The 27,373-nt window shown below is 39.0% G+C and overlaps 1 protein-coding gene across 1 annotated transcript; it reads right to left on the minus strand.

Moving 5' to 3' along the window:
- On the minus strand, positions 1–26,486 carry LOC104292828 (transient receptor potential cation channel subfamily V member 6-like). Its single transcript, XM_009892256.1, has 15 exons — positions 26,356–26,486; positions 16,645–16,742; positions 15,986–16,108; positions 14,897–15,037; positions 14,254–14,352; positions 13,870–14,045; positions 12,828–12,974; positions 6,253–6,465; positions 5,816–5,902; positions 4,620–4,696; positions 4,148–4,313; positions 3,808–3,874; positions 2,941–3,209; positions 1,730–1,836; positions 1–274 (listed from the first exon to the last, which is right to left on the minus strand). The coding sequence occupies exons 1-15, from the start codon at positions 26,484–26,486 to the stop codon at positions 1–3; spliced, it is 2,175 nt and encodes a 724-aa protein (XP_009890558.1).
- Between the last annotated feature and the right edge of the window lie 887 nt (positions 26,487–27,373).

Raw genomic sequence — 27,373 nt, forward strand, 5'->3', positions numbered from 1 at the left:
TTAGACATCATAGACCTCCTCTTCCATGGCATGACCGACCTCTCCACGAAGTTGCTGGAAGGTGTTGCGCCTCAGGATCTCCCAGCCACGGTGAGAACTAGTCCTGGATGTACTCCGTGACAATGACAGAGAAGACAGTTCCTTCTTGTACAGGATGTTCCCATTGATTTCCAGCTTTTCCAAACCTTTGTCATAGTTATCCCTATCCTGAGCCTTAAATGCTTCTGTGAACCGCATCATCTTGTGTTTGTTGGGATCAACCCTGTCTTGAACTCTGCAAGAGTATTAAAAAACATAAACTGAATGAAGTAGGAAAGTGCCAGTTTATCAACAAAACCAAGCAGCCACAAGAAGCAAGCCCCTCCCCAAAATATGCCTACTGACACAGACATTCCTGAAAATCTAGACAGAAATAAGAAACTGATTATAGGCATGATGCTAGCAGCTGCTAGCACACAATTATCTCCTAGACATTCATCCCCATCATTGACTTCAGTACGCTTGTCTGTCCGTGGTTTCCTGTCCTTTAACCCATTTCCCGGTCATGACTTACCCTTTCTGTTTTGCCAGCCCTAAGCTATTGGCAGACCTACCCCACCTGACTCTAGCTCCAGATCCTTTGTATATACAGGTATATTAATCCATTTCCTTTGTTCTTGTCTTTTCTCCTCTGATACTCCATGGTTGCTAGCCTCAGGATGTCACTTATCTTTTGCAGAACTTTTATTTAACTGCTCCACTTCCACCAGCCCTTCTCTACATTACTTACAACTTGTCTTCTGTAATGCTATCCCACACTGTATTCAGTGAACACACATGTAATTTGACAGAACTAGATCACACCAACAGCCTCTTCTTATAGCATCCAATGAAGAATTGTTGCTGGGATATTGCTCCTGCAAAGTTATATTCTGCACCTTGGACTGAAGGTGTTGCGTATTGGTACCACTTTAGGTCTGCTTGTTGTGCCCAGCAAACCTGTAAATCCACAAGGTTCATTACTCTGCTAAAACCTGTAGAAAGTCTTGTTTCATACAGCCACCACTCCCCCTTCTGGTTTTATCATCAAAAGATGATGCATGCCCAAACAAAGTTTAATCTTTTCTCACCCTGGTATAAATATTTATTAAAATCAGAAATAATGAGGAATCTAGTGTTATCTAGACTACAGATAGATTGCTTATTATTTCAGTGCCTAAACTGAAATCTTGGACCTACGATTTGCCACCTGATGCAGTCTTTGCAAAGTATAATATTGTTACTAGGTTGTCACCGGAAAGAAATCTTGCCTTTAGTTATTCCTGTTCTGGTTTTGAATCATCTGTAGTGCAGTTCATTGCTGCTGAATGCCTAATTGATTCTGCCTCTGCCATTTCATGCATCTAATAGATGGGGACAGCCAACCGAGCACAGCAGTGAAGCTTTCTGATACTCATTATAAGAAGTTTGAAAGAAAAATTCAGGTCTTATAACCCATGTAATTTCTGGTGTCTGTCTCCTGTGGATAAGAAAACACCAGCTGATTTCACAAGGAATTACACAGCAGAGCTTTCTGAAGGGAACAATGCTTGTCTATCAATAACAGACAGAAAACAAACTGGAGTCTGTATTCTGGAAGGGAGAGACTCTAAACACTCCTCCCCAGGCCACTGGAAAGGCCCTTCGTTATCATCTATACATTGGATTCTTCTTCTGGGATCCTACATGCATGCACTAGAAGAGAACTCACCTGAGATACCATCGGTCCCCTAGTCCATACTCCCGCCCACAGATTCCAGAGCGAGGCCAGAGACACCGTGGCAGTTTTCGCTCCAGCATGACAGTAGTAGCAACAACCTTTAGAATAAAAACAAAAAACAACAAAAAAACCCACAAACAAACAAAAAAAAGAAAACAAAGCCAAACACAAACAGAGAACTCAGATGAATTAGAAAAAAATCAGACTCTCTTTCAAAATTATCAGTTTCATGAGTACTGACTCATTACCATACTTCATTACAGCTCCATATGTAATGAAGAAAAATCATAGAGTAGATACTCCATTTACTATAGGGTGATTCAATATTTTGGTCCTAACTGTGCCATTTTTTGAGGAAGCAATGGTGCTTTTAAAACACTGTTAAATTTCTTTTCTTTTATACCTGATAGCAAGCAGTAGGGTAATTAATTTGCAAGCAAGAGAAGAGGACGGTATTTATATCTGCATTAACTATCATCAGAACTTATCAATGTGGGCACACAACTACATTTAACCACTTGACTTATTGCTTTCTCACAGAAAAATACTAGGAAATGGATTTCCTGTTAAGCAACTATATAACTGATCTGGCTGAATTTTTTTGCCTTTCAAGCAAGAGTCAGGCCAACTTCACTTAATGGATCTAAAGATGTTACTGACTTACATGTAGTCATCACCTTGCATTCTATCTCCCCTCAGTCAATCCCTACAGTTATAATTTAACTCTCGGTTACACAGAAATGTGATTTGTAAAAAAAAGATGCAACTTTAATTCTATTTAACAAGAGATTCCATGTGTAAGGAGCAAACAGCTAAGAAGACACAGGACGGACCAGAAAGTCTGGATGGGCTTCTAGCTGCTAACTGAAATAAGGTAGGAATACCCACATAGCAAAGAAATTCTGGAAGACAGTTTCACATGGGAAGATGTGCAGAAGAGTAGTCTTGCACTTAGACACTTCACACATAGAAAAGATGAAAGAAATTTGGTGGCTGATGTACAGAAGCCATAAAACAGAATCAAAAGGATATGGCTTATTGTACTAGCGCCTGAGAAAAGTGAAAGCCAGGGAAAGGTTTTAAAGAACATCCTTTAGAGCACAGATGGCAGAGTACGTAATTGCACTGTCTAGCACAGTTTTCCTGGACAGTTTTCCCCTTCTTTATTCAAAGCAAACCCTCTACCATCTAAGTTAGATTACCTGGGCTCTCCAGAGCTCATCCCGTTCATGGGCCACTCTCCAGTGAGTGTCACCCATCATGGCAATTAACAAGTTGAGCATAAGGAGGGTGGCAATGATGGCGAAGGCAAAGTATACCACGCTGTACATAAAAGGCAGGTCCACATCATAGTTTGCAGGGCCATCAATGATAGTGAGGAACAGCTCAAAGGTGGTGAACAAGGACATGGGATAGTTGTAGAACTGCCCAAGGTTTTCAGGATTCTCTGTCTGGAAGATGATGTAAAAAGCTAGAGGAAAGCAATAGGGAAAAAAGAGAGAGACAGAGTTTAACAATGGGAATCACATTCCAAGAGCAACAACAGGGTCCTATAAGAGATGCTGTCAACACAAAATGGTCTGGGAAGGAGCTGTATGTGTTTCTATGCTAGTGCAGTACTCAGGATAACAAGGACAAACCCCTGATTAGAGTCACTGACTCAGAATATGACTCAGAATTACTTTGATTATTTATTTGTTCTCAAAATAGTGACCTTTTCTTCTTCAAGGATATAATGAAGCTATGTGTGTTAATCTCATTTTCCAAAGACAAATACCATAAATACAGTATGTTTTTAAACCTTGATTTACTTATATGTAGAATTATGTGGATTGTCCTAATTTCTATTAACTTGGATTAAATTATTAAATTGAAAACCAAACTCATGAGAACAGAAGTCAATACTGGGAAAGTGACCGTGCTCAAAGAAACAGAAGTTATACATCATCACCACCTTTGCCAGCTAACTCAAAGGGCAACCTGAGAATAAAGCAAAAATCCACGGACTTAATTCATACTAAAGAAATTGGCTGGGGTAACATAATGCTGTTTTGCTTTTGTAGACTCACCTGATGCAAAGCCTAGTATCACCACAGCCATGAGCCAGCAAAAGCGCATAAGATCTCCAAATATCATCTGTAGAGCAAAGACAGAGCCACCATAAGGCCCAGCTGTCCCACCAAGCCACAATACAACCCTATGTAAACCATTTTCCAGAGTCTAAGACTAAAGGAAACTTCTGCACTGAAGAGAGAATATGAAAGTCCCAAAACTTCTGTGTAGACAAGAACTTGTCCATTTGACATTAATGCTAGTCCTGAGGAAGAAAAAGTATTCTTTCAGTTCTCCCTGTCTTCAAAGAGGTGTCAGGATGCATGTAACAAGCCCATATTTGTTTGTGTCTTTTACCTTCTGGATCATGATGGTAAAGGGTCCGAGCATCTGGAAGCCTCTTGCGAAGTACATGACATTGCACCATCCTAGCACCAGGGCAAAGGACATGGGCACCACCTCACCAGTTGTGCTTGTGAGACGCATCACCATGGTCACTAGAATCATGCAAGCGTATGTGATGCTGCAAAGGAAGAAGAGACAGTGAAAAAACTTCAGTAAAGGAATCTTGCCTCTTTTTTCTTTTCTTTTCAAAAATTCCAAGACAGGCACATAGAGACACCAGACCCATAGGCAGAGACCTCGCAGCACTATTAACTCTACATGTCCACTCACCTGGCTACCTACACACCAGTTGAGCCAGTAAGAAAAGTAAATAAAGAGAAAAAATACTCTAAAAGAATGGAGAAGCTGATTCATCTGGAAAAAGACAGCAATGGGGAAAATGAGATACAATATATTTATGACATTTAAAAAGTGATGTACTTACACAATTATGTGAAAAGGCCCTCCCAGGATGGTTTGTCCAAAGTATTTTGCTGCTCCAACTCTAAGGATATCTGGGATCTAAGAGAGACATCCTATTGACTTTAGGACTTAGACGGATTCCATTATACTATCAAATGCCATGGTAACCTCCAATATTCACAGGATCTTGGGGCCAGCTGCATCTGCTCTGTTTGCTGGTTCATCGCTTGATTTCTGTATTAGTTTAAAAACTGAATGACTGAGTCAGGTGAGCCCCTCTCAGGATGTGACAGAGATTGCTGGAAAAGCTAAGAATGCTGGGGCGGATTGAGAGACTTTGGTATGTGGCAGAGAGATGTTGCAGCATCGAGCTGTGAGCCTGAAGTTGATATAGATTACTGAGAAGAGACCAGACAAACAGCTGAACCTCAGAAGTGAAGACCTTCTTGGGGAATCAAAGGAGTTTGTTGTAACTCAGACTCACTGTGTTAGTTGTAGTGTAGCCCCAGACTCCTGACCAAACACAGGAAGAAGGACTTGTCCTTCTGGAACTTATATGGGCAGAGAGAAAGCTGTTTACAAGCCCCATTTCACTTTGATTCACCCTGGCATCGTCATTTGAGTTTTCTCATATGAAAGTTTCAGTCTTCTATTTCATATTATAATAAAAACGAGTGGGGGATGTATTTGTTGTAATTTAAAGAATTTTTGCTTTTTTTTTTGAGAGAGAGTTCATGGTAAGGCGAACGCCTAAACGTGTCCATCTCAGAACTCTGGTTGAGTGAGGCTCATATTATAGGCCCACACAGTCACTCATCTCCAATTAAATATAAACTTTTCTGTGTACGCACAGAAATCACTTCAGCCAGCATCCCTAAACACATCAGTATTTAGGGATGCTGGGTGAAGAATCTCTAAGAATCTCATGCAACAGCTGAGATGGTGCTAACGGGAACTGTGGCATTACCCTGCAGACAGTACTTGATAGAGTGGCCAGTTCTTCTAATTGCTTCTTTCACACCTGGAGTCTTACTAGTACGTTGTCACAGTCCCTGTTTCATCCAATAGATACTGTGGACAGAGTCTATTGTCATAGGTGTATATCAAAGCACTTAGACTAAGCAAATAAACCCTACCAAGTTGTGAGCACAAACTCATGTTTGTCTAGTAAGTAAAATCTGTCTTGATTAAACTTGAGACTATATAGCTCGCTCTTACCTCAAGGATCAAAATTACTACAGCTCCAATGACAGTGATCAGCTCCCCCACCAGCCTCAGCTCATCCTCGTATGTCATATATGATTCCTGAAAAAAACAAAAACAAAAACAAAACAAACCCAGAGTGAAAGGAAATTAAAATTAAATTTTAAAGAGAGTGAAAGGAAATTAAAAAGAAGATGGGGGAAATGAAGGTCCCCTGTTAGTGTAATAAACATGACTAGGCCTGACAAGGCCACAGGAACCTGCCCAGTCCCAGCAATGGAGAACAGAGGATATCCAATGTTCCTCACTGACAAAGACCAGCTGGCAGAAAGAGAGAAGGAGGACAGCTGCAATAGGTGGTAACTGGGAAAGACTTGTACTTCCAGTTAAGTAGGGTAGATTAGAATTGCCCAATGCTGCCTATGGGGCCGTGACTCCTATAGACACAGTACCTGCAGCATTTTCTGGACATAGATTGTATTGTCTCTGCTGCTTGTTTTGTTGCCTGTTCGGGGTTTCAGTGGTCGGTAGACGCAGCACATAGTGAAGCAGACCATGTAGAGTATATAGAATAAAGCCAGGAAACAGAAATAGGGACGACCGTACATATTCCACTTCAGGCTCACCAGCTCCTTCACAGGCGTTAGGTCCAAGATCTGGCGTGCCTGAGAAAGACAGAAAGAAGGAATTAATTTCCATGAGGACATTTGTTTCTAAGCATCATTCACACTGTTTCCTGGGAGAATGTTAACAAACTGTTCTCACCTACTCTATTCAGCATTAGGAAGCTGAATTTATTTTGCAAAAAACGGAATGCTCAAGAGGGTTTGGATTTGCTCAATTTTCCAGTAAAGAGCTTTGAAAAAAGGTAAAAAATATATCCTGCAGAGAACAGCTTTTGAGTACCAGTGGGAAGTGCAAGAAAGTATGTTAGATACTGGAATAAGTTTGTCGTCTGTGTAGGCCTGCATGCATATAAACACTTGAGGCAGACCTATGATCTACTCCCATAAATGCAAATATATGGTGATGTTACAGAAAATAAAAAGTATTATTAATAAGTAATACTTAGTATTATGATATATACTTATTAGGGGTGTGCTAACTTTACAGTCACAGAGATTTTATAAATCCTGTGAACTTCAGGGATTCAAATGCATAAAAAACTACTTAAATTCATGAATTTTCTTTTACTGGAACTGGAATCAATTTTGAATAATATTTTATGTTAAGCAAGACAGCACAGTGCCCTTTACAGCAGACAGATACTATCCTCTGTGAGAAATATACATTGTTATTAGAACACAGAATTGAAAATAAGATAATTTGAATTCTATTTTCAGCTACAGAAAAAAGTTTCTGTGCAACCTTGTGAAATTCACTTAGGTTTTTTTCTCCAAATTGGAGTTCTGCATTTATACATGTAAGTTAACATTGGTATCAAAAGCTATTCCTATCAACTTTAGTAGTCTTTGTGGAAAATCCTCATCTCTAGGAAATGTATGATAAGGTCCTTCAGATTATGAGGTCTCTTGGAAAAACTGACAGTGGTATCACTTTGATTTAGCAGGCAGTAACAGGACTTTGGAAAGATTTCCAAAGTTCCTTTATTTTTGCCTAAATGTAGCCTGTTTATGGACTGGATTTTTGACAGTTTTCACCATCCATCTGTGATGATAAAAGCTGCAGTATACCTGCAGTGAGATATACAGTAAAAAAAAAAAAAAAAATCCCAGGCTCTTTCAACTTACTTCCTTTACATTATTTATATTATACTCAGTTTGGGTCCTTCTTTTTAGAAGCACCCTGGTGTAGCTCAAATATCTCTAGAAGACCACATACATTTCCAGAAATAAACATTCTTCAGTGAGCATCTTGCATGATATGAAAAATAGTGCTGACGCATAAGTTGGGGTTGTGTTTCTGTCAAAGATCTGCATATATCCATACATACTGTGTGGCTGAGGAATTCTATACAAAAAGAAACCTTCATCAAAAAAAGTTGAGACCATAGTTTTAGAAGTGACAAAGAGGGTCTATAAAAAGAGCATTGGAGTTATGAGCACTGGAGGGAAGAATCTTCTCTTATCATACAACTCCATTTCAAAAACTAACACGAAGAATCCAGAAATTTTCTTCAGTGCCCTTATGTTGATCTGGTTGATTTGCACACATGCATATAAAGGACAGAAAATACAGTGAGAAAATACGGAAAAAAAATTCAACATCTTTTCCTCCATTGAACATTGCTAATCTGTGCACCTGCATGAATCTATTGATCTGTTGCTGGGATGACAACTGTAAGACTTGGAAAGATCAATGTCACTCCACTCTTTTCAACTGTTCCCCTAGGACAAGATGAAACTGTGGCTACGTGAACTGTCTAATAAATGTCATTACTTCTTCCTACAAACTTTGCCTCATCTATGTTCTTAGAGTATCACTACTACAAGTAACACCATCACATAACTTTAGATACGTAAAGGAGGTATCTTCATTAGTGATATGGTTACCCTAAGATTTCTCTCCTTGTAGGCAATAGGGTCCTATAGACTGCCATTCAGCTTACCTAAGATCTAAATTGCTCTCTGGAGATTCTTATTTACTTGCATTTCTCTATCAACCACATGTAAAACTTAAGGAATCTGTCTTACTTAATTAAACACCTCGGTGACAAAAATTAGATGGGATGAATCTAGGCCAAGTGCACTTTTTTAGCTTAATTTGTCCAATACGAACACACAATATTGTGTGCAAAATGTAATCACTGTCAAGCCTACCCAAAACTAGATAGCCTGCTTAGTAAACTAATCTGTGAAGAAAGAATGAACCACGTGGGAAAGATGCTAATTTTAGTATGTAACACACTATTGGCATGTATTCAACACTGTAGTGACAAGAGCCCTATGCTGATATGAATAAAATAAGGGTCTTTTCATACTGAAAAGCTCTTTTGAAAAATTTGGCCCATGATTCCCTAGTGGTCATAAATTACATGGAGTCCCACTGTAAGGAAGTGTATTCCACAGAAGTGACAAATGCTATTTCTAAAGTAGATGGATGGTAATGACACAGGTTATCATGGCCTCCAAGATCTGCAGTAGCTGAAGAGCTAGATCTCTACTTTGGAATCAAATGGATCACCTTGATATATTTTCACTACAAAATTTTCTTTTTCATTCAGTTAAAAGCCATATTCTGTTAAAGCAAAAGTAAAACAAATACATTTTGTTTACTAGTGCCTGCATGCCCAGAAAATCAGCGTGGACTCTTTTTGTGTTTTTCTGTCAGTTCATTGTAACTGCCTAGGGTCCATTCCCAATCTGGAAGAAATCAGTAGAGCTGAACGGAAGCCATAATTGTAGTGACTTCCTATACTTGAAGAATGAGCCTGTAGCCCTTCATCTGTCTTCCCTGAGTGGAAGTGTAATTTCTATTGATGTAAGTAGAATACATAAATACTCAAAGTCTAGAAATAGGACTATAGCTGGTATGATTATGAAGGATCAAAGTTTACTTTGTAGGTCAAGGGGCTTGGTCTACTCCAGAGATAGTCGAAAAGCAGTTGGATTCAACTATTTTAACACAGTGTTATTTAATTTGCGGTTTCTCTACCTATAAAAAAGGGAAAAAAATATTTGGTCATTCTCACAGAACGTATGCAGGTTTCACATGAGCAATAAGCTATTTTTCCAAGAATCCTTTTTGGGGTTGCCAAACGAGTGCCAAAATATCAACAAGGCCTTTTCTGTAAAAGGGAAACAAAAGCATGTATATAATTGGTTGGAAATTACCCTCAGTTCTTATGGCATACTGAGGGTAAAAGAAAAGAATAATAACTAAAATTTATCTGATAAACTTTTGAAATGTTTTTGTTGCATGTGGGAACATAGAACTGAGGATGACAGAATGATGTTAGTACAGCAATACACGTCTTTCGTATCGGATGATTTAGGCTAAGAAAATATCCTGGAGAAATTGGCTGCTCATGGCTTAGACAGGCATAATCTTCGCCGGGTAAAAAAACATCTAGATGGTGGGGTCCAAAGAGTTGTGGTGAATGGAGTTAAATCCAGTTGGCGGTTGGTCACAAGTGGTGTTCCCCAGGACTCAGTACTGTGGCCAGTTCTGTTTAATATTTTTATCAATGATCTGGACGAAGGGATTGAGTGCACCCTCCGTAAGTTTGCAGACAACACCAAGTTGGATGGGAGTGTTGATCTGCTTGAGGGTAGGATGGCTCTATAGAGGGATCTGGACAGGCTGAATCAATGGACAGAGGCCAATGGTATGAGGTTCAACAAGGCCAAGTGCCAGGTCTTGCACTTGGCTCACAACAACCCCATGCAGTGCTACAGGCTTGGGGAAGAGGGGCTGGAAAGCTCCCTGGTGTAGAAGGACCTAGAGGTGTTGGTCAACATCTGGCTGGATAAGAGCCAGCAGTGTGCCCATGTGGCCAAGAAGGCCAATGGCATCCTGGTTTGTATCAGGCATAGAGTGGCCAGCAGGACTATGGAAGTGATCAACCCTGAGTACTTGGCTCTGGTGAGGCCACACCTCAAATACTTTGTTCAATTTTGAGCCCCTCACTACAAGACAGACATTGAGGTGCTGAAGTGTGTCCAAAGAAGGGGAACAAAGCTGGTAAAGGGTCTAGAGAAAAAGTCTTATGAGGAGCAGCTGAGGGAACTGGCGTTGTTTAGCCTAGAGAAAAGGAGGCTGAGAGGAGACCTTATTGCTCTCTACAACTACCTGAAAAGAGGTTGTAGCAAGGTGAGGATCGGTCCCAAGTGACAAGCGATATGACAAGAGGAAACAGCCTTAAATTGCACCAGGGGTGGTTTAGATTGGATATTAGGAAAAATTTCTTCACTGAAAGGGTTGTCAAGCATTGGAACAGGCTGCCCAGGGAAGTGATTGAGTCACCATCCCTGGAGGTATTTAAAAGATGTGTAGATGTGATGCTTAGGGACATGTTTTAGTGGTGGACTTGGTAGTGTTAGGTTAATGGTTGGAACTGATGATCTTAAAGGTCTTTTCCAACCTAAATGATTCTATGATTCTAAAATTGGAACATTTTTCCAAATTAGATTAGTACTTGTTTAAAGCTATTTATGTGAAAATATTACATTTTAAGTTTCTGCATTATTTTCTAGGTGATACTTAATTGAATCATCTATATCAAGTCTTCAACTTCTGCTAGAAGAATGATGCTTAGAGCATAGGTAAGACAAACAGGGTGTACTTTACACCTTGCTTATGAATTTGGCCCACATATTTTATTAAATGCTTCTAGACCCACATCCTACTGTAATGTTTAGGGGACCACAGTAATAAGCAAGAAGCAGCCATAAGTCAAAGCAGCTTAAGTAGGTTGTTTTAAAGGAAAACTTCTTATTGTACTCTAGATGTTTTCCTTCTTTTCCTACATTGCCCCGTTTCCTCTAAGTCACCCAAAGACAGATTGAGCAAAATGCAAGGAATACGTATGTTTCAGTAAATGGACATGACTCTTGAACGGCCTAAGAGATACACTAAAGGATCAAAAGGAAGTGAGACATAATGAACCTAGCTAGATAGCCTTAGGTGCTCTGTTTTGTGTAGAAGTCAGTATCCCAGAATCCTTTGCATAGGAGAGTAAATTTCATTTTCAAAAGGATGATGTAATTTTAGAAGCTTACTGTAATCTTCCCGTAGCTTAGTTCCCTTCTATTTTTGCCACTTTTCATCCACTTAAGGGTCAGAAAATACATCTTAGTACCTATTTGTGTATGCATCCTCCTTAATACAAGAAGAACCTGGTTCTGATTGGGGCCTAAAGATGCTACTCTAGTCCAATACTGGTCTGGGAGGGTATGATAGGATGGGGTGACACGTTGTATTCTTCTAGAGGAGACAGCAAACATTTTGGACCAAACATATATCAAATACAAAAAAAAGAATTACTATTTATGCATGCAAAAATTGCAATTACTCATATTTAAGAGCATTCTGGAAAATAAAGAAACCATAATATGTCATGGTATTTGGGGACATTTTACCCTCTGAAATTAGGAATCTTGGATCTGCATGCACTATGTTTTGGGAGAAGACAGAGGGGCAATATTCATTTTTCTTTTAGGATTATGGTTTAGTCTTCTGGACCACTTCTAAGGTTGTTCTATTTTTTTGACATAGACTTCTTTCCCCTGAATTTCTGTATGAATCACTACACATAGAAATTCAGAAGATTTTAAATAAAAGCAAATGAGAGATTCATAGACTTCCTCCACATTGTGCAAAGCTCTCTAGTAGCTGAAACTTTTGTTAGAGAAGTTTGACTAAATTTTTTAAAGATTGAAATAATACAGAATGAGCAGAATTGTGCCAATTAAAGTGTCTTCTGATTAATTTCCTGTCCTATTAGGATTATTTAAGGTGATTACAACTGATGGGGTAGTGTACCTTGAAAATCTCAAGCAAATCTGTCTAAGCTTGCCATGACACTCCACTATTTTTTCTTAGTGATCCCTCTACAAGTTTTTGCACCTACAGCAGAGATAATTCACCTGCTTTGTTTTGAGTCATAACCTGGATGAGCAATGTCATTAAGTGAAGGGAAGAACAATAATGAGCGGTTTTAAAATGCATGCCAGTTTAGGATTTCTGAACATAGTCATGGGACTCACAGGGACATTGTGAGAGTTAATCAGTATCACAGTTGTGGAAAGCTATTTGCTAGAGCTACTGTAGGGCTACTAGTTACTGATATCTTTGAGCCTGGTGAAAGAGAGAGAACCCTTCACTGAATCACACAATGTCATTTCTTGTAGCTTGCACATACTAAGTTCTTTAACACCTCAGCAGAAACCGCGTGCAAAGCACCAGATGTAGCCAGATCATTAAGAAACTGCTACATTTCATATATTCCCTGCAGAGTCCTTGCTCTATGGATAATATAAAAGAGCTTGAAACTTCAAACCCATCATTCTTCTCCTTTTATAATCACCGTTGTCTGCACATAGAAAGCATGTAGTGCCCACAATACCTCTCTCTTCTTGGTTGAGACAATGAGCTCAAGGAAGGACTGATCTTCAGCCCAGGAGTCAATCTCTGTGAGATCATAGAGCACAGTGGTCAAGGGGCCAAAGGACCAGAGATTGTGTTTCCGCTTCTGCATAAGGTATTGAAACATCTGAGGAGAAAAGAAGGCGATGGAAGATATCAGAAGCATTCCAGTATACAGTGTATTTCAAATGAAAAAAAAAAAAAAAAGTTGTTAAAACCTCTTTATTACAATGTATTTTCCTTGAATTTGGTAGTTGTTGTGCTTCTTATATGTCTCAGGAACAATTATAGCAGGTTAAGAAGTGGAAGAACATTTTCTGACTCCCAATTGATTATTAGGTCATGCTTGACGTAAAGGACGAGTGATTTTTCTTCTAAATTCTGATCAAACTGCTGAAGTTATTTGACACATTTGTACATGTTGACAATAGACTTCATATGGAATTTTATGTTGATTAGAAAAAAAAAAAAATTCTATTATACTCTTCTACAAGTTATTAAGAAAGATGTGCGGCAAGGGAAATGATCGTGTCCTTTTCGGATCTACAGAAGAAAGACTAACCATCTTTGTCTTTTCATTAAGAGGAAGGATGAGAGTTTACATTAAATATTAGGTTCTTGACTATGAATAAATGTCTGTGGATACCTGGAGAAGTTTTCTATGTGTCACGTTTAGGGTAATGAAATCTAGACCACAAAGAAAATAATTTCAGTCAGACTTTTAAAAAATTGCTTGGAGTGTCTCTCTCTGTTAATATCTGTTTAACAAAAATGCTTCCAAATTTGGGTCAAAGGATTGCTTCTTTAAGCATTTGTTTCTTTCATTAGGATAAAGAAATTTCTGGTCCTACATGAGACTTCTGGGGGAAAAAAAAAAAAAAAAAAAAAAGACTTGTAAAGTATCTTCCACTCACTAAGAACATGCACAAACTTGCTTGGTCTGGATGATATTATTTCAAGTTCTTTCAAATATTTCTGAATAACCTCTTCTGTAAGGAGGCAACTGTGTCACTTAAACTCACCACAGTGTTGCCCTCAACTCCAGCCAGTTTGAATGGAGTAAGCCCCTCATTGTTAGGAATCAATTCAAGTGATCCTGGTCCCTCTTTGTTCCTGTCATAGGAAAGTATCAGGCTGTACATGTGGCAGGCAAATGTCTTATTAGGTTGGAGAACCAGGATGTGAAGAACAGTGTTACCTATGAAGGAAGCAGAGCAGATAAAGTATAGGGAATAGCCCAGCCCTGTGCAAAGACTGGCAACTGACTGCTGCCAATAACAGTGGCACATCCCTCATCCCACAGCTGTTTGTAATGAGAGAAAAATACATGCATGCACAGATGACAGAGTCTAATTTAAAGTGTCCAGATCCACTGTATGCAATTTACCAGGCCCCACAGCACATACCCAGGTAATCTTGAGCTCTAATGTCTGCTCCATTTTCAATAAGCAACTGTACAATTTCCTCGTTTCCCACACAGGCAGCAAATGATAAAACATGCTCTCCTGCAAAGAAGGGAATGGGGAGAAACAACATTAAAACCACAGGAGGCAGGAGAGGTTGAAGCATGCTGAGGGAAGTCTATCAATGCTATCCAAGCCAGAGATTATGAGAGGAAGAGTTACTTCAGGTAACCTGCAAATTTCCTGCCCCATTCCTCATCCTACTCAGAAAGCAAAAGAAAACTTTCCCCACACAACACTAAAAGGAATAAGTATTCTTTTCAGACTATCTTCATAGGAAGGTTGACAAGTAAGTTGCAGTATATGCTGCTAGGAAGAAATTAAATTATAATCGTTAGGCAACATATATTTTTTGTATATGTGCAAATATATAAAATGTGTATGATTTATATATTTATATTTATGTAGTATTTACATACTCAGATGGAGTCTTACTGTTTGCTAAAAGGGGAGTGACTGGTGAGACTTGGAGACAGGAGCCTCTGTATCCAGTTTAGATGGGCACTAAAGCAAGCCTCCCTTATATTCCCTCATCACTCTGCTGGTTCCCCCCCAATAACAGCAAGGGGGAGAGATAAGGCTGTACCGAAATAGAGAAGATTCTGGGAGCTGCGCCTGAAGAAGTGCCCAGTGGCCTGTGCTGTGCAGGCATTGGCCCCAGTCTTGAGTAAAGCCTTCACCAAAGTGATGTTCTGGTTCACTGCTGCAATGTGGAGAGCTGTCTGCCCTGTAAGACACAGAAATAAAACTTTGCCTCCCAAGAAAGGAGCTTCAGGTTGATCAATAGCCTGCAGTTCACATTTCACTCATGATAAATCTAAGTTTTTTGGAACTGCATCCATAGTGGCTATATGATTTAGCTTTGAAGTTTTCCCTGTTGTGTGCAGAAGGGTGGGCTACAGATTTTCCAGAGGTCCCATTCTATTTAAACCTTTTATGAATTTATGAAAACTTACTTTACAACCTGCCAAAAAAGCCAACAGGATACAATTTCTAGATTTTTTTCTGGGAGAAACAAGACATGCCACACTTTTCCAGGAGGCACACTGAAAGCTCGGGTCTCTCAGAAAAGACCATGCTTTCCTTCATGGGACATGAAGGCCAGGTCAAGACAAAGCTCCCAAAGAGGACTCCTAATCCATCAAACTACGTATTAGAATTTTTAAAACCCTATCATTATTATTTTAGTGGTTTCAGGACTCTGTCTGGCACTTCTGTGTAGTCAATGAGAACCATTCTTTAAAAACCTGGCCCAGAGTCTAGACTCAAAAGCAGTGGCCACATTTGCTTTCAATCCCTATTCTTTTTCAACCAAAGAACCATTTTTTCTTCTTTCAGAGGAGACAGGGTGGTAGATGTCCCCCTTGTTACACATGACTGTGGCAGAAAGCAAACTGTACATATCTTTGCAATCTCCCTATAGCCAACAGGCCCACCTGTGGTTAAGGGTTTGTCAATTACACATTTGCATGTTTGCACATGTATATACTTGAGTTTAATATAATGACACCTTCCACAAATGGTCAGGAGCTATTTGTATGTTGGTTTTGCTGTGTAACAGTTTAGCAATATACTGAACCAGGAACAGTATCAGTCACTTTCCTAAATGTACAGGTAGTACTTCCTCCCTCCCCCTGCAGAAAATCCTGCCCATCCTTATTCCCTAAGATGTTACCCTCATAGAGCTCTGATGTCATCCTCTCATTGACAAGCTCGGGAGCTGCTTCCATCAGAATCACTGCAGCCTCCACATTATCATACAAGGCAGCTACATGAAGGGCGGTCTCCCCCACTGCACCTAAAAACAGTAGGAGAAGCATGTGAGTCATCTAGACATTCAACTATCTGGGCCAAATGCAGAAATGGATTTATTGGGGTGGAGAATATGGGAGTGCAAGGTCCTCCCTTGAGTGCTGCTAGGTCCTGCTTCATCATATGACATGGTAACAGCCACATAACTGCACAGTCTCTGTCCTTCACCCCATCAAAATCTGAAAGCTGAGCAGGTGTTTGTAAGTAACAGCAGATATAGGCCCGAAGTGAATGAGCACACAGCCCTTCCACTGACCACCTTCCACAGTAAATCATCTCCCTCAGTCCCTCTAGAAAAAGACCTGTTCAAGCTGTAAACCTCTGATCTTCACCATTCCTTTAGGGTTTGGTGAGGTCTCCAAGTTAGAAAACTCACTTTGTCGCAAAGCTGCCGACATACATTTAAGTAGTTTGAGTCTGCTGATGCAAATGTTTTAGCAAACTAACAAACATACTACTCTACTCGTTGTAGCAGGCTGTTGTCTTCCATATAAGGCCATTTGTAAGAAATAAGCAAGTTACCTCTCTGATAGATATCACATGTTCCATCGGTGAGAAGTTTCCGAATGGCTGGGAGGTTGTTCTCTTTGGCAGCCTGGAGGAGTGGGGATTCCCATATTCTGTAGTAAAAAAAAAGTGGCTGATAAGAGACACAGTCAAACACACGGTGCCTCTCTCCAGAGAGAGATGGATGCAAAAAAAAAAAAAAAAAAAAAAAAAACAGGAAAAGTATAGAAATGCAGTGCTTTAACCCAAGTAGTTCATCCTCTCCAGACTTACTGACGCTTAACCATATGGTGGCAGCAGAGGGAAAGAAAGGAGAAATGAATAACCAAAATGTTTCTGGTTTATATAGCCCACATTTTGAGGCACAGAAGATAGCAAACGATAGGTCATTTGATATCCCTCCTGACAGTAGACTGGTTATCTCAGGAGCCAGAAAAAGCTAGTATTATTTTTACACAGCACAAGAAATCAAAAGAAGTTCAGCATCTGAATGGATGGAAAAGAAGAAGTCCAAACAAGAATTCCCCCTGTGTCATAGCAACGCTTCCTACAGTATAATTAAAAGAATGAGCTCTGAAATGTAGTTCCTCATCATACAAAGTTATGAGGAAAAATTTGGAAGCTTAGCTATACCATTTTGTTCTCTGATGCTGAGAAAATTGGGGAAATTGTGGAGAACTGAAATGTATGCCTGTCCTGGGAAAGACCATGCCATCAAACAAGTTCCAGACTGGAAATTGTTCACTTATAACTGAAGAAAACCCTTGGGTCTTCCATGAGGTTCTGGGTTATTTCAGTAGATCTTTTGGAGCTTATGAAGAATTTACAAGTATAGTCACCAAACTTCACCACAGCAAGGTCCTTTGATGCAAACAACCAGCTAAGGGAGGTGATCTTCCACCTCTACTCAGCTCTAGCAAGGCCATATCTACAGTCCTGTGTCCAGTTCTCAGTACAAAAGATCCTCAGTACAAAAGACATATGGAGCTCTGGAGAGAGTTCCGTGAAGGGACACAAAGATGATTATGGACTGGAGCATCTCTCATATGAGGAAAGGCTGAGAGAATGGTAACTGTATAGCCTGGAGAATAGAAGACTCAGGCAGGGTTGTTATCAACGTGTGTAAGTACCTGAAGGGAGGGTGCAAAGAGTTACCTGCAATGCCCACTTGCTCAGCATCCACATATGCTTTGTCGATGTTCAAAATAATGAGTTGCCCACCCAAAAGTCACAAAACATAGAACAAAATCTACTATTTTGGGGTAAATATTTCTGTTATCCTTGAATATTTTCAGATTTATCTTTTAATTCATAAAAAATGTTTTAGGGTGGGGTTTTTTCAATTTTTGGTTTTGTACAGATAAAGAATTCTACGTAGCCCAAGTTCAGGAGCTAAAGATTTAAGGGGAAGAAAACCCTAAAACCCAAAGAAACAGCCTGCATTTCATGAATTTTCAGTATGAAATAGAAAGAGATTCCTCTCCCCAAATAGAATAAGTTCAGTTTTAGATCTCTGTTCAGGTGCAAATTTTGTGCTTTTATCTCACCTCTGCTTTCTTGTAGTACAGATGTTTAATTTGTTCTTAATTATCTAGCATGGCTCAGGTCAAGCTGTAATGTGTGATGTGGAATAAGTCTAAGGAGCACAGTAGAACAACGACAAATTCAAGCTGATATGAGCAAGGAGAAGCTCAGGCCTCGTTTTCTCACCCCAGTCTGTTCTTTTACTACAATCTAACAACCACCAATAGACTGGATATTAGTCTCACACCCACCCAGACACACTCAAAGAAAAAAGCATGTGGGAAAAATACATTAGTCAAACCATATGCCTGGAGATATATTCAATGCTTTCTCCTATGTCCCAGATTTCTTCGTTACATTCTGCTATTATTTAGTAACAAGACTTTGGGGATACAGTTTATAGGGCAAACACTATAAAAAGCAATAGGTGTTTTGCATTAAGTAATAACACGGATGTTAGAATACATTATCAATGAATATAACTCTATTTTAAGCCACAAGAAAATCCACATCAGAGAAAGAGAGAAAGAGAATATAAATAGCCCATTGCACAAAATGTTTTCTCAGAACTTGTGCTTATTAGGTATAGGGTAATTTAACAATCAAACCATAGGAAAACAGGCAGCATAAATTCTGCAGCTTACAGAAATATATATTTCTTGCTTTAAATTATTCTCTTACGAACAATAGAGTCTTCAAGAAAAAAAAAATTGTTTGATATGCTGTTATCTCTGGATTTAATCCACCTGCAATGTGCAAGTTCTGCACACCTATACAGCAGAAAGATGCTGACACACTTGAGAGAACTTGGGGGATAAAGCAAAACAAAGAGAAGTATCAAAATTACACAGATAAATAGGAATCATTTGAGTAAGTAAATTAATAGGCATGGGCTAGAAGTAATAAAAGCATAACCAAACATCATATTTAACTTTCCATAAAAGGAGCATTTCCTGTCACCAACAGCACCCCATTATCTAAGTCACTAGAAACTAGACTAGAAAAGCACTGCAGAGGAGAAATAAAAACATTCAGAATATAAAGAACCACCCTGAACAAACCAGGGAGCCATTCTGAGCTTTTTTTAATGTGTCCTTCAAACTCTCAGCCTCTCTGCTTTGAGAAGTCTTCCTTCTTTAGCTTACTCAGGCGTCAATTGCGTTAGTTGCTAATTACAAGATGAGTTAAGGTGAGCATATCACCTAGGTTCGGACAAATAGGAACAAAATAAAGAGACACTCTCAGCAAGAGTTGTAAGATTCAATATCAGTGAAGCAAGCTTGCCACCTCTGCCATTATTTTGGCTGAGAAAGACTCTGTGTTCCTGGAGAATGTAAGTTTCAGAGGCAGGAAGTGGGAAGGAGGTGGGGTTTCAATAGTATAAACAATGCTACAATTAATATGTTGATGCTTTACCAGGTAGGCCTTTATCCCTCAAATGACCTCAGAGAGGATGAAGGATTGGGCAAGAGACAATGTGGGAGGACACAAACACAATACCTTTCTCACAAAATTCTCCAAAGCCCTTGTAAACAACCAATTAAATTACAAGCCTACTAAGAGGGAGACACCTATTAACTAATACACTCAGCTTTCAGAAATTTAGGCCAAAATTGTCAAACCTTTCTACTTATTGTAGGAACCTCCAACTGGGCTTAATAAACCAGAGATCCCAGGCCAAACAGAAGCCTGGTGAAGAACCCAGCAGTGTTGGTAAATGTCATGGTACAGTCCTTCTGAAGCCTTAAGTGTCCATGACATCTTTATACCGTATGCTTTTATTCTTACTTAATTTTCTGTCCCATAATTGGGGAAACATTTTACTCTCATTTAAAACATACCATTATAATTATCAACTCATTTTCAATACATTAGAGCGATGTGGTGACCATACAAATGTCAGGTGAACCAAATTTGCTAATATAAAAAATAAAATCAAGTCACTTGAATCTAGAACCTTCAAAACATTTCAATTTCTTTAAGTTCTGCATATTTAACCAATTTTCTTCCTGACCCACCAAACACAGCATGAATTTTACATTTTACAACTCTAGTTCTGTGTGTGAAAGCAGCAGCAGGTAAATTCTCTAACTTAGTCTCTTAACAGAGCTGCCTACAGTAGATGCTTAGTTTTCATAAAGTACCATTATGTCCCTGGATGAAGAGGGTGGCTTTCTGAGAATGACTCAGCAGAGACCTATGTAGACACCCTGAGAAGATAATTCAGCACATCTAAGTTAAGCTCCTGTTCTAAAACATTCTCTTCATCAGCTATGGAGTCAACAGACACTAAGCTTCTAATTTAGTCAGCTAAGTTGGGTTGGTAATACTAGGCAGTACTGGTGTTTCCTTATAGGATCAGTCTAGGATGAGCACAGCTACTTAGCTAACCAGTAGTTCTGATGGGCAATGAAAAACCACAACAAGTATCCATCTGAAAGTGCTCCTGGGTTCTTCTTACTGAGCTAAGGAATGTAGGTTTGTTGAGGCATTTAGTAAGCCTTGATCATGCATTATTATCAGTCAGTTTTCTTAACAGATGATTCAATGATATGCTCAGCAAGCTGTGATTTATTTTTCAATATAGGTGAGGACAATATCAGGAACACCCGAAAATCCATTGTGAAACAAAGAGAAGACAGAATGTAGGTCAGATTCTGACTAAGGGAGTCATGTAAAATAGTTTTAAACAAGGTTAAGGATTTCACAAGCACTTTCTGCTAGTAATACGTAACGTTTCAGATTTACGGCTTCTTAAGCACTTCTTTTGGAGTGCGTACCACCCATTACAATTATAAAGAGATAAAGAATGCAAGGACAAGTCCGTAAGTCTTAATTCTGTTTTAAAAAGAAAAATTTGGATTTATAGGGTTTTTCTTTTAAAACAAAGAAATAAGTTAAATATGTGAACTGTCTGGACAACAACCAATCTGAAGCTTCTTTTTCAAGCCCGTGCTCAGCAGAGGTGCAACGGAACATCTTTCTCCTCTTTCCTGCCCTTCTCAGATTCTACTACTTGAATCATTCCCTGTACGGAATTTTCCTGTTGTTTGCTCTAGTTTAAGTTTGGCATCTTCTAGCATCATGCTTTATCCCTAGCTATGTCAGTTACTGAGGGTCTAAAGCAGTTTTTTCTGAGCTATAAATTCATCAGCAGGATATTATTTCAGCTTTCTTTTCTTTCCTGGTTGTGCTGCTCAGTATATCCATGCTCAACGCTCCATCATGAAATTGCAGAAGGAGATTCGTATTCTCCTTTTCTTCTCCCTTCCTTCTGCTAGTATGTTTATGTAAATGTGTGCAAGACTTCAGGAGAGCAGAGGAGTGCTCAGAGGATGCTAAACAGCCAGAAAGAGGAACAATGCAATCATCTAACAAGATGCTAAGTAATGAGTTAGGAATTAATAGCACAAAGTGAAAAGGAGACAGATAACAGGGGCTTGGACAATCAACACAGGGTCAGGGTCAGCAAATTTCTTCAGCTCCAACAGCAAGACTCAGCAAATTAACTGGCACCTCTTGTGCATGCATGTCGAAGCCCCTTCAGCTGATAGTAAACAGAGCTTCTCTGGAAATAAAACAAACAGGTTACTAATTGACAATGCTACTAGACAAGAAACTGATAGGGAAGTCTTATCCCTTCAGATATTTAGCTATCTACCACACTAAGCAATAGAAATCTTGCTCAGTCACTTCCAGCAGGACAATCTCCTTGCTTGAATGTCCTTTTTTTAATTCTGTATCTAAGACTATCCTAAGAATAATTTCATGGTAGAACTGGATTAACAGTTCAGCAGATGTTAGTTATTATTTATTATCACTGAGTTATTCATAAAACAATTTTGTTCTCTGAAGCATAACCTCATGCTGCATCAAAACTTCTGACTCTCTTCACTAAGGATCTTCTTGCAGTTTTATTCTAGATTGTGTTCCTCACTCTGTGTCTAATTAGTTTTCTCTAACAACTTTTTTATTTGGCATGTTTGTTTGGGTTTTCTTCAGAGCACAAATTTCATCTTTACTGCTTCACAAGGACACATATAGCCAAGTTTAAGATGGCAAATAGCTTCCTACATCTATAAGTCTAAACCACATTTTAGGTACTGAGGTCAGATGTGTCTATGTCTGTGTATTATTGGGGAAAAGCGAGTTCTGGATGACCTTCACACTTGTGAATTTAAGAAGGATTGTTTTCCACAATTAGACTCAAAACTGCGATTAGGATGAAGGTGTAACAGCACAAGGAAAGACTAGAAATGCTACCAGTGATGCCTTTGACTCTATCTGACGTGCAGCAGCAGAGTTTCCAACAGACTATTCTTTGCACCTTGATTACTCAGAAGCGCTGTTATTGAAACATGTTACACATTAAGTGGTGGAACTGGGACCTGGCATCTTTATTTCACTCTCACCTTTGGAAGGAAAGGAAACAATATTGACAGGCATTGTGGATTTTAAGACAGGACAGTCCTACGTTAGCTTGTGCCCTGAAAACTCAGCAGTGTGGTTTACACAAATGAACAGCAAAACTATGGTGACATCTCTCATTCACTACCAGCTTGAGAAAGATTTTTATAGAAGCTGAAGGCTCTCTGTGGCCCTGTACAACTCTTAAGCAACTCAGTTTAATAGCATTAGGCTGAGCTACTTTTTATTTGTGCCATGTCTGCTTTCAGGGTGAGAAAAGCACTTCGCTAATATGTCTGTGAGACTGAAGAGCCACAAAAAAATTTGGAAATTAAAAAGGATGTAAAGTTTTTCATTGTGACATGTTTGGAATGACTATAGTTCTCTGCAAGTTATGTAATTTGTCCCAAGCATCTCTAATGCATTATTTCTCATAGCACAGATTTCTATAGTAAATTAATGTGTAAAAATACTTTGGTTTATGTTTTTTTTAAAAAAAAATTACCACACAAATTAAATATTTCATTGCCATTAAAAAAAATTAACCTCAGAGCATCTCATGAATGCCAGGTGGTACCATTAATCCCTAAACAGCAGCTGTGAGAGAGAAGAGACACAGAGAAGATGATAGATTATTTATCAATCAAACTTAGAGGCTGGCAATAGAAAGACAAATGTAACATAGACTTCCAGAAAGACAAATGTAAAATAACTGTCCTGGATCCATGTACTCACTTGTTCTAATTTATTTATTAGGGGTTTTTTATGTACAATGCAATTGTCATATGGTGGAATTTCTAAAATTACACGCTAGGGAGATTCTGTTCACGTTTCCTTAGAACTTCTTACACTGAAAGCCAGACCAAAAAAAAAAAAAAAATCAAGCAATGGCTTTCATAAATTCTGGAAGATCTATTATATTGTGACAAGCATGTGATTCCTCTTCACATCTATCAGGCCTGAATCTTCTTAAGCATTTATCTCTTTGTTCCCTATGATTATGAACTATGTTGGGTTTTTATGTTCGTATGCTCCAGGCTATGTAGATTTCAGAGTTTACTTCCAAAGATAATTCTAGAAAGCATATATGAGATGTGACCACTGTCCCGGGACTCCACACTGAGCTACAGGCTGTTTAAAAAATAGTTTTGAACAGAAAGAGACCATCAGAGTTAGGCAAAATAAATTCAAATTCCTCTTTAATATTAGAAGATTGTACCATACTTTCTGAACTTGGATGCACCTTTGGGAATTTTTATACAGTGCAGGATTAAGCCAAATAAATCCCTCACTGTGGATAATGCTGAGATCACTGCCAATATGATTCAAAGAACTACTACACATGAAGAAAGAGAATAAACAGCAATTCCAGTGAGAACTACCAAAACCAGTTAGCTTTCAGGTATTATCATCACCAGTTGTAGGACAGGAAAATGCATTGTTTTTCTCTTACAGACTTTCTCTGTGCAGTCAGAGCATAGTAGTTAAATAGTAACATATTTACCACTGGCTTTCAATAATATAATAGTAGAATATAATTGCTGATTATTGCTGTATGCTTTTCAGCACCTTTAACACTAAGAAGAGCTAAGCTGAAGCCACAACACTGCAATTCCACACAACAAAATGACAGGATGAAGTAAAAGCTTTCATGGCTTACAACAGTTTTTCCACAAAAGCAAAGGTAGCTACCATACACAAGTCACTGCAGAAGGTTTTCCTGTTGTATTTTTCTGTCTATAGATAATTAAAAATATGAAAGCAATAAAACTGAATACAGTCTTCTGCAAAATGTTCATTTTCTTGCTCCTCAAAGTATCTCTGGGGACAAGAAAGGAAAGGAAAAAGACGGATAATAAGAGGGAGAAATGGTCCTGTCCGCCTTTAGGAAAATAGTATCCACATACTGGAGCCATGGAATTTCTGGCCAAATATCAGAAGGCTAATTTATGTTAGTTGAAAGCTGTGAGAAACGTATAGACCTAAAACAGAAGGGAACAATTGTGTCCCCATGCAACTCTGATTTCACAGACAATAATCTCATATGCACTATGTGTATTTTTACACGGAGTTTTATAAAGAAACACAGAAATGTTAGTTTTGGGGACCACTGGGGTTGCACTATAGTGATCTAAGAGAAGCTGATGAAGAAGGGTTTATATGCGTAACAGTTTTTCTGTTTTCCTCTATCAATAGCAACACACAAGATGTTCATGGGCCTGCAGCACATGACTGTTGAGGATTGTCAAGCAAAGAGAAGGTTGAAAGGCAATCTAATAGCAGCCTATGTGAAAGGGAGCAACAAAAAGGAAGGGGTCAAACCCTCCTTGGTAACAGCAGATGGTAAACCAAGGGACTGCAGCATCAAATGATGATTTTGGAGGGAGATTCATGTTGAACATTAGGAAAAAAACTTTTTTCACTAGGAGGTTACAACACTGTAACTTGTACCTAAAGATATGGTGGAATCTCTGTTCTGGGAGGCTTTCAACACTGAGCTAGACAAAGCCAAAGCAATGTGATCTATTGCTGGCAATAGTCCAGCTTCAAGCAGGAGGTTAGACAGAGACCTCCAGAGATCCCTTCCACATCTCTGTGACTTAAAAATGTGCAGATAATGTTATAATTATAAAAATAATAATATATTTAGATGTTTCTTTTGCACACATTCATTTGGATATTACAGAATCTGCTGAGAACTTATTTTTCAGTTACCTGTGTTGTGTTTCATTAACATACCAAAATGTAACCACTTCAGCATTCTACAGAGACACTATTGTTCCCACTGTCCCTCCCATTTTAAGTGCATTTAAGTTCCCACTGCTCTGAAGTAAAATAGAACAGGCTTTTGGTATTTGGTCAGAAGTTAAATGATGATAAACGTTTAAGACAGATATGTACTCTTAAGGTACTATCCCACTTATATGTGTATATATACACGCATATGTACAGATAGATTTTGGCCCACACAGCCACCTTTTTGTCCCCAGAGAGGTTCACAGTTTTGTGAGGAAAGAAAAAAGACAAAAAAAATTTTACAAGGGACTGGAGGCAATTTCTTATTTGAGTACTACAGAGTTAGTGCATGCAGAAATGACACGGAACAATGAAAAACAGATTCAGCTGAATTTCCATGAATACTCCTGCATTCCTCTGTGTGGAGAGAGCCACCCTGCACAGCAATAACAAAGAGCCTTGATTCAATATTTACATGTGAAGACAGAGGCAATCTTCTTGATAATGTAAAATCTAAGAGGAGTCACTGTACATGTTGACACCCGGGCCATGGGGGTGAGAAACAGCAGTCTGACCCAGGAAGTGACTGCCCACCAGAATGTGGAACAACATTAAGTCCACTAGTAAGGGCAACCTTCAGAGAGACAGAAAGCAGATTCCTTGCAAAAAAAGCCATCATTTCAGCTGACTGCAGCATATATGTCACACACACTGTTAATAATAATTAAAAAAAAACCAACAAACCAGACAAACCAACCATCATGCATTTTCTTGTGAGATTTACCAATGAAGCAGGAAAGACAAGAGTATACGTTATTAATTTGTGACTGAAGTCCTGCACTTAGGGTAATTCAATTGCGACCTAGTAAACCCAACTGTGAAAGCAGATAAGATTGGAACTCCAGAAGCATTCCACGTTGAAAGAAGAAATCTGATAGAGAAAAGTGCTCCAGGGTTGTTTAAAGTTTATCTACTGGCAGAAAAGCCTCAGGGAAAAGAGTGAGAATCAGCTACAGGAAGAGAGCAACAGGAGAAAGGGAAGGCTGAAATGCACTGTACCTTTTCTGCTGGAGTAAGTAGATTTCATCCAGATGTTTATCCCAGGATTTTTTGCCTTGCAACTTCTGACTTAGTCCGTTCCAAATCCGGAAATAGAAGGGTTTGCTATCCCCAAGTAAAGGTACCCCCATAGCACGTCCTTTTTTCTCTCTTGCCTAGCTGCTTGAAAGCCAGCAATCCTCACTTTGATAAAAGTCAGGGAAGGCTCACTACAGGTCACCGCTCCTCCACCCCCAGTCTGTTACTTACAGAGGAGACTGTCTGTCACCTGCATCAGCTGATCCAAGTACATGTAAAAACACAAAATAAAATCACTTGTCCCTAGCAGACGATACCTTGAGCCTCATCAAGTACTAAGTTTCCAAAATAGCCCAACCCAAAGGTGTGTCTGATTTAGAAGCAGCTCACCAGCAGCCTTACCCCTCACAAAGACCCTATACAGCACTGAAGAATTCATACAGCATCAATATCCTAGGCGTCTCGTATTTAGTTTATGAAGTTTAGAATTTAGAAGTAATTCTCCTCCTTATATATCTCTGAATGCCTCTGGAAAGCAACATCTAAGCAATTTTGAAACAGACAACTGAACAAGTCAGGCAAAACACCTTTTAGGTGAGTGAACGTGTGGGAACGTGCCCTAAAAGACACTGTGCTCTGCGAAGGTGGTATAAAGGAGGACACACCTCCCACTCCGACTGTCTGCAAATCCCATTAAAGAAATTATCATTACAGACTCCACCTTCTCTGCGTCAAAAACAATCACTTCACAAGTTGAAAGAAGAGTTTATGTAGATTAATGTGTAAACTTTACATATTTCATTTTCCTTTTATGTTCTGCAGTGTCTTGTTGCTTCCTCACATTTCTTCCAGAAAAGCGTATTTAGGAAAGCGATGAAAATTTCTATTTTAAAAAAACATAGTTTTTAGTACAGAAAAACATCATCAAGGTCATGGGGGGATATCTGCAAAGCAGTAGACGAAATATCAAAATGAAGAGAGAAGACATCCTTCTTGTGAA

Source organism: Charadrius vociferus, unplaced genomic scaffold (genome assembly GCF_000708025.1).
Source record: "Charadrius vociferus isolate BGI_N301 unplaced genomic scaffold, ASM70802v2 scaffold301, whole genome shotgun sequence".
NCBI lineage: Eukaryota > Metazoa > Chordata > Aves > Charadriiformes > Charadriidae > Charadrius > Charadrius vociferus.

Bases quoted from the DNA above. Each gene is read 5' to 3' on its own strand.
- LOC104292828 (XM_009892256.1), bottom strand. From the start codon at position 26,486: ATGGGGGTACCTTTACTTGGGGATAGCAAACCCTTCTATTTCCGGATT. The intron at 12,975-13,869 runs GTGAGTTTAAGT...TTTTCTCCTCAG, and splicing joins GAGTTGAGGGCAACACTGTG to ATGTTTCAATACCTTATGCA. The intron at 3,875-4,147 runs GTAAAAGACACA...TTTGCTCTACAG, and splicing joins TTACCATCATGATCCAGAAG to ATGATATTTGGAGATCTTAT.